General features: G+C 40.5%; 1 protein-coding gene across 1 annotated transcript; it reads left to right on the forward strand.

Annotated features, from left to right (window-relative positions):
• The first annotated feature begins 8,346 nt into the window (after positions 1-8,346).
• Positions 8,347-10,500, forward strand: LOC120746465 (putative claudin-24). Its single transcript, XM_040051877.1, has one exon. It carries the CDS (start codon positions 8,660-8,662, stop codon positions 9,323-9,325), a length of 666 nt encoding a protein of 221 aa, XP_039907811.1. The 5' UTR covers positions 8,347-8,659; the 3' UTR covers positions 9,326-10,500.
• The last annotated feature ends 319 nt before the right edge of the window (positions 10,501-10,819 follow it).

Consider the following 10,819-nt stretch of genomic DNA (forward strand, 5'->3'; position numbering starts at 1 on the left):
TACCCCTTCAAAACACTTATTCAGGTAGGCTGGAATATCCACCAGAGATGGCAGAGAATCTGACTTGTTTCATTCGACTACTCTCATTCGTAAAAAAACAAACAAACAAACAAAAAAAACAGTGACCAAACTGTGGGAATCAAAGTTATGAAACAAACATTGTAACAGTCTGTGATTGTGAAATATCTGATAATGGATCTGCCTTTGTTTGCCCAGGGAACAGAATTTGTGTGGTAATATGTTTTTTGAATGTTATGTCCTGTAGTCCTAAAATGCTTTGTCTATTTTTGAATGCTGATGTGATTTCCCAAGTCCGCGAACAATAAGTGTTGACAAAGGTTTGTGGTTCAGATAAGAGTGTGTACTCTTTTGCTACACGAGGGCCCCTTCCTAATGTAACACTGGCAGGGTAAATATTATAACAAACGAGCGTGACACAAGACCCTGTCTTGCCTGTCTTTCCCCCTCATTCAGCCCTGAAGAGAGGCCCACCATAGACTCATAACACATATACTGACACCATTTCACTTTCTCTTCACACAGCTGTTAAGCCCTCACCAAGAACAAAAACAAGGTTCCTCACAAATAACCCTTTTTTACGCTGGCATTCATGTTTCTATTTGTTTCTGAGATATGAGCCTGCAGACAAAGAAATGTTGACATAAAAGAAGAAAATAAGGCTGTAATTTCCCGTCTCTGTAAACAATAAGGGTGGTCAACGGTATATTGATCAGATAAGAGTGTGTATTTTTGCTACTTGACAGCGACTCCAGATTTTAAGACTGAAAGAGTAAAGATTATAACAAAAGAGCCTGACCCCTCATCCAGCCCCAAAGAGAGGCCCAAAATAAAATCTAAGACTAGCAACACGTATGTATCCGAACTCTCTCAACCCACATGTTTGACAGAAAACTATTAGAGAAAGAAGTTTAAAGTATGGAGGAGAAAAAAACAAACAAAACATGAACAACTAAAACATGCATGCACACAGGTTCTTACACATTTTATATGTAACAGTTTTCTTAAACATCAATGGACTTCAGGAAGACCAGGAAACACTTGACCCCTGTTTTAATGCAGGGGGTCAGTGTTGACATTGTGGATTACTATATATACCTCTTGGAGTATACATTGACAATAAACTGGACTAGGCTAAAAACACCACAGCACTTTACACGAAGGGCCAGAGTCGTCTCTATTTTTTGAGGCGACTGAGGTCCTTCAACATCTGCCAGAAAATGCTCAGGATTTTCTATGAGTCTGTTGTGGCCAGTGCAATCCTCTACGCTGTTGCATGCTGGGGGAGCAGGCTGAGGGTCGCAGATGCCAACAGACTCGATAAACTGATCCGTAAGGCCAGTAATGTTGTGGGGATGGAGCTGGACTCCCTCAAGGTGGTGTCGGAGAGGCGGATATTGTCCAAGATAAAGACAATGTTGGCTAACACCTCCCACCCACTCCATGACATGCTGGTCAGTCACAAGAGAAGTTCAGTGAGAGACTGAGATTACCGAAAAGCACCACTGAACGACACAGGAAATCATTCCTGCCTGTGGCAATCTCTCTGTAAAACTTGTCCATATAACACACTGTATACTGCAATAGCTATACCCTTTTTGGACATGTTCTTCCCTTTTCAGATATTTATTAATAAGTGACTTTATGTATATATATGCATGTATATATGGTGCTATTCTTATTTGTGTATTGTCTGTCTTTTTACTGTTTGTTTGTAATGGAGCACTGTAACGAAAAATAATTTCCCCTAGGGATCAATAAAGTATTCTAATTCTGATTCTGATTCTGAGTAAGTGCACTACATCTGTAACTTACTCACGGGAGAAAGGTGTGATATTCTTTAAATTTGAACAAAATGAAAACTAAAAGACTTTCAAATTACAAAATATTTTATTCACAACATAGATAACATGACAAATGTTCAGACTGGGAAACTGTACACAATATGGGCTGCATGTTTTGAAAAGAGCTATGAATGCTGAAAGGTATATAAAGGATTTAGACCAACATATGCTCTGGGTGACGTCTGTTTCAGGGATGGCCTTGTGTATCTCAGCAGGACAATCCAAAACCACATACTGCAGCTATTATGACAGCATGGTTTAACCTGAAAAGAGTCCAAGTGCTGAATTGGCCTGACTGTCTGACTGAACATTTGGCACCTCATTAAACATAAAATATATCAAAGACACCAACAACTACTTCAGCAACTGGAAATCTGTCAGACAAGAATGGGATCAAATTCCAAAACCAAAACTCCAGAAACGCATACCCTTGATGCCCAGACTGACTGTTCTCTAAAGAGGAGAAGATGCTACATCATGATACACATGTGCCTGTCTATTTTGAGACCTGTAGCAAACATCAAATTTGAAATGAGCTCAGTTTGTGCTTAAACTTGTAAAATGTTTCAGTTTAAACATTTGTTATGTTATTTATGTTGTATTGTGTTCTATTTGCCTTGTTAGCTTATGTGTATTTAAGCCCTTGGTTGTCCTTAATTCTTTATCACATCATGTCTTCCTTCATGCTGTGTGATCTGTTTCCCTCGTTCTTAGCTTCAGCTGTAGCCATGTGTTTATTTTGCATCCTGCTCCTAGTCTGTCAAGTTCAGCAATAAAGCTGTTTTCACATCATTCTCTGTCCTGCATTTGGTCCCTCACCCCCCCCCCCTTTGCCACACAGAGAATACATGGCACTGATAGTGTTGAAATTTAGAGTTTAAATATTTAACACCCTGTTTCATGCATATAGAGCTTTATAAGGGCTCTAACCCTTGCTGTTGAGGCCCCAAGGACCTACAGGCAGCTACAGCTACAGGCCGGTGGCTCTGACATCCCACCTGATGGAGACCCTGGAGCGGTTGGTCCTGGCTCAGCTTCGGCGCCTGGTAAGCTCATCACTGGACCCACTTCAGTTTGCCTACCAGCCTGGCATTGGAGCGGATGATGCCGTCATTCACCTCCTACATTGTTCCCTCGCTCACCTGGAGACCGCTGGAAGCACTGTGAGAATCATGTTCTTTGACTTCTCCAGTGCCTTCAACACTATTCTTCCCACGGTCCTGAAGGACAAGCTGGAGAACTCTGGAGTGGACCATCACCTCACTACCTGGATTTTGGACTACCTCACCGACCGACCACAGTATGTGAGAACTCAGGGCTGTGTGTCGGACAGGGTCGTCTGCAGTACGGGGGCCCCACAGGGAACGGTTCTGGCTCCGTTCCTCTTCACCATCTACACTGCAGACTTCTCCCACAATTCCACCCAGTGCTTCCTGCAGAAGTTCTCTGATGACTCTGCAATAGTCTGCCTCATCACTGATGGGGACGACAAGGAGTACAGAGGACTGACCCAAGACTTTGTGGACTGGTGCCAGCTGAACTACCTCCAGATCAACGCCAGTAAAACCAAGGAGCTGGTGGTATACTTCCGCAGGCACAAGCATTCTCCACTGCAACCACTGAACATCCAAGGTATGGACATTGAGGCTGTGGACAGCTACAGGTACCTTGGTGTTCATCTGAACAACGAACTGGACTGGACTCATAACTCAGACGCCCTCTACAGGAAAGGGCAGAGCAGGCTGTACCTGCTGCGGAGACTCAGGTCGTTTGGAGTGGAGGGCCCACTCCTGAAGACCTTCTATGACTCTGTGGTGGCCTCTGCTATCTTTTATGGTGTGGTCTGCTGGGGCGGCAGCATCTCTGCTGGGGACAGGAAGAGACTGAACAGGCTGATCCGAAGGGCCAGCTCTGTTCTAGGATGCCCTCTGGACCCAGTGGAGGTGGTGAGTGACAGGAGAATGGCAGCTAAGCTGTCATCACTGTTGGACAACATCTCCCACCCCATGCAGGAGACTCTGACAGCACTGAGCAGCTCCTTCAGTGGGAGGCTGCAGCACCCACGGTGTGGGACGGAGAGATTTCGCATGTCTTTCCTCCCCACTACTGTCAGACTCCACAATAAAGACTTTAACTGATCAAACACACACATCCACAAATGTGCAATAACACTAATGTGCAATAATCTTTTCTGGCATCGTTGTATTTTTACTCAGTTGTATACAGCATTTGTATTCTATTTTTATCTTATTGTATATTTTATTCTATTTTATTCTACTGTATATAGTATTTTATTTTATTCTATTCTGTACAGTTGTGTACTGTATTTATTCTTATTGTATTCTAATTTTTGCTTCATAACTTTTGCACTGTCCACTTCCTGCTGTGACAAAACAAATTTCCCACGTGTGGGACTAATAAAGGTTATTTTATCTTATCTTAACTCCTGAGCTACAGACACCCCTCTGGCTATAGCTACATATTTTCTGGTAACAGGTTATTTCTTGCTCTGTACGTGGTTTGACCAGTTTTAAATCTTACCACTTTATTAATTCCAACATGTTTGACCTAATGAATTGTTTTTTTTTTTACAAATATCCAATATTCCCACAATGCCACAGTTGTTTATCTGTCTTTTCTTAAATATCATGGTGTCAGAGCCTCCTCTGTGTCAGGTCCCAGACTCTAGAATAGTCTTCTTCTTAATATTAGATTTGCACAAATGCTCGAACATTTTATATCATTACTAAGGACACATTTTTATGGATCTAAAGAGATGAGGAGAGTGTCTGAATATATATAATACTAATTAATATTTATAATACTAATTGATTAATCTTAATCTTTATTTTCCAAATTCTTTGTGCTCCTTTTATCCATTCAGTATTTCTGCTGCTGCCATGATTCTTTTCAGACAAAAATTCATACTTCTTGATATTCTTTTCCACCCAGTGCGGTCTCCAATTCAACCGCTTTGTAAGAGATCATCAACAAGGGTTAGGGGGGTATCTAATCCTGACCCTTCTGTGCAGTCACTCGGTCTGATGGGCAGTATCCTACACATACTAATCCCACAGCTGCACAAACTCCAAGTCCTGGACTGAGTTTGATCATAGAGTCTGATTTCTTATTCACTCAGGGGTCTTCTGGTGATATTCTGATGGATGTCTTTCTTTGTTTTAAACAATAATCTAATGCCTCCACCAACATGTTACTTAAGCTGAACTTCATTTGTGGCAGGCAGAGCTAGGACCCAAACATGACATAATGAACTAAAAGAGGCAGCTTTATTCAATGTACAAAAAAATAACTCTTGAAAACTAAATACAAGAAAACTAAACCAAAACTAGGAACTAGGAGTAACTAGGGAAACAAGGAGCACAGAGCCAGGACCATGGCACCATCAGCTCCTCCATGACTGTGAGGTGAGTGAGCTCCAGACCTGAGATTACACAGCTCACATTGATCATATTCATCTGGGAGACAAGATGGGAAATTTGAAATAGTTCTGTGCTAAAAAATACTGCAGGTGTCATTTTTTATTGAGTTTGAAAGTTTGAAAGCTGACAGTTTACAGGGTGAGTTTGAAGTTTCAGTTTACTTTTCATGTCTGGAATTTTTGGTTTTAGTTTCAGTGTTTTGATTATAATATTATGGAAGGTTTTTATCTGGGGCAGATTCCCATAATGAAGATATGTTTTACATTGTTTACCTTTGAGCTCAGTTTTAGTTCACTGTAATAACTCTGCATGACACAGAGAGGTGATCTGAACTACCATATAATGCTGTGGCAGGCAGGATGAGGATCAAATGCAGTATTGGATACACATGAGGATAAACTCAAAAGTCTTAACAAAAGCTTTATTTTGCTGGAAAAAAAAACAGAGCACTACAAAAGAGAAACCTATACTGGAAAAATTTAAACTATCCAATCCAACTTTATTTATGAAGCACTTTAAAATACTCAGCACTGGACTAAAGTGCTGTACAGTGATCAATCAATCAAACAGAACAGCAAAAAACAACAACAACAACAAAAACAAAATAATAATAATCCCAAAACCAAACAAAAAAACCCCACAGAATACAAAAAAATTAAAACAGCCCTATATTAAAAAAACAAGATAGCACCGAATCAGGAGCAGACTAAAACCTCACAGCTATGAGGGAAGACACAACAACGGGCAGAGAAAAACACAGGGCTTAAAAGCACAAGGGAGTAACGAGGGAAGTAGAAACACATGGAGAACACAGCTGGGAAAGAAACTGAAAACACTAACATGGGACACGAGACTGAACTTGGAAGAGTTGCAAAACATTGGATTTCTACAGAGTAGAAATGTTTCTGAACAGTGAGCGAGGTAACAAAAGTGTATCAGTCAGTTTTATTTGTCATAATTTTATTTTATGTTATTAGTTAGTTAGTTTTATATTACTTAGTTATAATCAGAGATGGGCAGTAATGCGTTACATGCGTTACTGAAATCTGATTACTTTTTTCAAGTAACGAGTAAAGTAAGGGATTACTATTGTAAAAACAGTAATTAGATTACCGTTTTCCGTAGGAACGCTGCGTTACTGCGTTACTAAAACCGTGATTTTTTTGTGAGAATGTCTCATGACAGTGACGTAAGGGAGTGCGATGTTCGTGACAACAGCTGTGTGCAGATCAACAATGGATCATATATCGAGTGCGGGACAGACTATGAGCGTGCAGCGTTTAAAGCGTGGAAGTACTGACCTTACTTTGAGTTTGATTTCATAAAAAGTGACAAAAACATTACTTTGTTTCAAAAGTAATCAGTAAAGTAACGGGATTACTTTTTTGGGGAAGTAATCAGTAATTAGTTACTGATCAATTTTTTCAAGTAACTTGACCAACACTAGTTATAATACAGCTAGTTCTGTTTTTTTGTTTTATTTAACTTTAATAACCTTGGTATAGAACTTTAAGAATTTGATCAGGTCAGCATTTAGATACATTTGGCTTAACTATGATATATAGTTCGGTCTCGGTCGTTGTGTCCTTGGGCAAGACACTTCACCTACCGCCTACTGGTGTTGGCCAGAAGGGCTGATGGTGCGATATGGCAGCCTCGCTTCTGTCACTCTGCCCCAGGGCAGCTGTGGCTACAACTGTAGCTTGCCTCCACCAGTGTGTGAATGTGTGTGTGAATGGGTGGATGACTGGGTGTGTAAAGTGCTTTGGGGTCCCTAGGGGGGACTAGTAAAAGCACTATACAAATACAAATACAGGCCATATAAACATGATGATGTGCAATTTATTATGTGATTTACTATTTTTCACAGCAGAACACAGCCTGCAAAATCTAACAAAAATTTGATGTGCAGTTTCTGCTAATGTCCAACTGGAGGCATCATCAGGCCAGCAAACAGCAACACTGAAGCTCAGAAAACATTCTTTCTTTTTCTAATTTAAGTTCTGCACTGAGATGTAACTGTGCTGCAGGTTATCTTCAAATTATGTGATTTTCAAATGGAGTCTGGTATGAAGTCAGGTTACTGATTAAACAGCCTACGGAAAATATGAGCTGACCATTATCCAGTCAAGCTCCATTCAAAAATATAGTCCTGTTACACATTACCAGAAAGGAACACAGAGAGTGATGATTAAAGAGTTTTAGGTATTGATGATCTCACTGTGAGCACCCTGCTGCTCACCTGATCAACAGACTCTTAAACACTGAAATGTCTCCACAAAGAATCTAAATATGAGACTGAATGATCAATCAGACTCTGCTGAGTATTTTTGACTTTCTAAGTCACATGAAAACCTCATAGAACTCCATTATTAAAAACACAGTTCTTGTAAGTTTTGTTTCCTACAGTGAATGTGAATAAATTGGTTTTTCAACACAAAATACTTCAAAGTTTCTTGTTTTGTGTTGGTGAACAGAAACTCCAAAAGCCTGCAGATTATCTATAGGTTGAAAGTATTTCAGGAGGAAATATGGAGAAATGTTTCTATAGCTGTACTGCAGCATGACTACATGCGAGGTCTTAAATAAATAAATAAACTGAGCAGTGCAGCAAATCTGAATAAAACTTCTGACTGTAGGGTTCTGAATGACAGTTGCAGATCTTCTATTTGACCTTCATGGAGTTTGGTTAATGACACACTTTAAGAATAAAAAGTTATAGTAAAACTGAGTGTTTTCTGAATTCTTCTGAATTACAGAGACTCAGATTATTTAAAGGTTTAAATGTTAAGTCAGAAATTTAAAAAAAAAAATCATTAACCAATCAAACATTAAGCTCTCAAACTGCTGTTGTGAATCTAGGGGAAGTAACCTGCCTAGAAATGTTAAAATTCTCAATGAACATCTGCATTCATGCTGCATTACACACTCACTCACTCACTCACTCACTCACTCACTCAGGTTTCTGTAATGGTGGGGAGGAGTGTGTGCATGTTTCCTTTTGATATATCTCAATCAGCTGAACGAAGACCAAACAGACGCTGTGTAAAATAGAGAGGAGGGGGGAAGGAGGAAGGCAGCAGGGAGGCAGAACAAGTGACATCGCTGACTTCAAACGCCTTTCAGTCTGAGATGTGGGCTTCGATAACATCCTGTCTACAGGCGACCTCACAGCGATGCTGTTGTTTCCAGTCAGCCAATCACATTCTGCCTCTGCCTTGAGAGGGGGGTGATAACCCTCCTGACTGGGCCTGACTGCAGTGTCTCTCTCTGGGAACAGTGATGTGCGAGCTGGCCCACCTCCTGACAGCAGCAAGGTAAAGACCAGCACTCTCTGAAAGCCACAACATCACCATCATGGACCCTATCATCAGTGTTCTGGAGCTGGTGGGGGTTCTGATCTCAGCGGGGGCCTGGCTCTGCTCTCTGGCCACCACCCTGATGTCCTCATGGCTCACACTGTCCAACTTGCTGGTCACAGAGACTCTTGGGGTGGGCCTCTGGGAGACCTGCGTGCTCAATCAGCAGGGAACACTGGAGTGTAGGCCCTATGACAGTCTGCTGGGGCTGCGACCAGAGATCAAGATCGCCCGGATCCTCATGTGCACGGCGCTAGGGGTAGGAATGCTGGGGCTTTTGCTTGCCATACCCAGCCTCCACCTTGTCAACGGCTGCCGGCAACAGTTGGAGGACGTGAGCTGTAAGAGGGCCCTGAAGGCAACCAGTGGGGCATTGTGGCTGGTGGCGGGGATCCTGGGCCTCATCCCAGTTTCCTACATCGCCCATGTGACAGTCGAAGAGTTCTTCGATGAGTCAGTGCCTGACATGGTCCCACGATGGGAATTTGGGGATGCTCTGTTCTGTGGTTGGACGGCCGGCGTCCTTCATCTAGCTGCAGGAATGCTGCTGCTAATTTCCTGTTTTTATGTGCAGAAGCTAAACAGTAACAGACCCGTTGATGTCCCTCCGGTCCTGACGAAGCTAGAACCTGACTCCATGAGAACCAGATCTGAGTATGTCTGAGACCACCTCATAAAAAGGCTGCTACAAGTCTTCTTCAACCTTTTCTGCATCTAAAACTAAACGTTGGACTACCACACTTCAATTTGTGGCTCTTGAGATCAGATTGGAGTATTTCAGCGAATTTCCAGAAGGGATGTTACATTCCTGGTTTTGAGGTTGTATCCAAAGAAGAGGTTAAAAATTTTCTTAAAACTAGACTTTACCCAAACAACTGTCACAACTAGATCTGAATAGAACAACAGGGAGGTCTGAGGTTGCTCCTCTAATTTGACAAAGTGAGACCAGATCAGGAGGTTCAGTCCAAACCTGCAGTAAAACAGATGATTTCTCTATAGAATTTCGATGGTTTCAGAGGTTTGAAAGATATAAGTTTAAAATGTTCTTGATCACAAACAGATGTAAATTTCCTTCTTAATCTGTTAGGAGGGATGGAATTTCTCTCAAATAAAGCTTCAGACTAAATCCGAGTTTGTTTTTATTTTAATTTAACATCTAAAAATAACATCTAGGACAAAGATGTTCTTGCTTTTTAACTGCTTTGGTAGTTTAAACTAAAGAATCAGAGAGAAAATAAATCAGATCATTTTGTCCTGTTGTTAATTGGACTGCATGTAATCACCTTAACATGATGACAGATGCCAGTTTATAGTTCTGATTTCGGATGTTTATGAACAGCAGAAAAAAAACCAGTGAACAATATTTGAGCAACACACCCAGACCTTCACGATCTGTCGAGCGTTTTATTCCCTGCGGTGACTTATCTTTGTTTCAATCATTGAGATGTTTGCTTTAGTTTTCCTGGAGCCAAAGAGATGAAAGCTGCTGCGGTTTCCTGCTTTATTCATTTCATTTAAACACTTTATGTAGTTTTTATTGTTAGTCTTAAGGCTGGATTTCATCTCTTTTATTGTTTTTATTTGGAGACAAGGGAAGACAAACTGTTGTTTTTGTGGTTAAAGCAGACTGAAGCAGAGAATAGATTTATTGATAATAGAATATAAAGATATATATCTTTTATCTTTAAACATGAAGATCTGTGTGAGTTATGAAACTGCTCAACTTGTTTGTAATCAGTTTTGTTCAATCAGATGAATGATTTGTAAAAAGGATTGAATGTATGAATGTGCGCAGCAGATGACTGCAAATAATAAATAAATACTCAAAGTTTCATTTAATGTGTGTAAAAGAAGTTTTTTGTGGACATTTAAAATGTGAGAGAGTAAACAGACTCACTAAAACCTTATTACAGATATACAGACAAAGTAGGACAACCTCAGGCAGGTTATCATATAAATACAGTCATAAATCAACACAACTGAGTTATATATTTAAAGACAAAAAAAATAAAAATTAAAAGATATGATTTATAAAATGAATGAAAATAGAACAGTTTTTGTTTTCAAAAAAGGGGGAACCGCGAGAGACCTTCAGCGACTCACACATGCAGGAAATTAGTAAACTATGAGGAAAGAAGTGGGCAAAAGAATCTGCAAC

Source organism: Simochromis diagramma, unplaced genomic scaffold (genome assembly GCF_900408965.1).
Source record: "Simochromis diagramma unplaced genomic scaffold, fSimDia1.1 OVJJ01000386.1, whole genome shotgun sequence".
Lineage (NCBI taxonomy): Eukaryota > Metazoa > Chordata > Actinopteri > Cichliformes > Cichlidae > Simochromis > Simochromis diagramma.

What these genes read in the sequence shown, in the direction of transcription:
- LOC120746465 (XM_040051877.1), top strand. Translation starts at nt 8,660, where the DNA reads ATGGACCCTATCATCAGTGTTCTGGAGCTGGTGGGGGTTCTGATCTCA.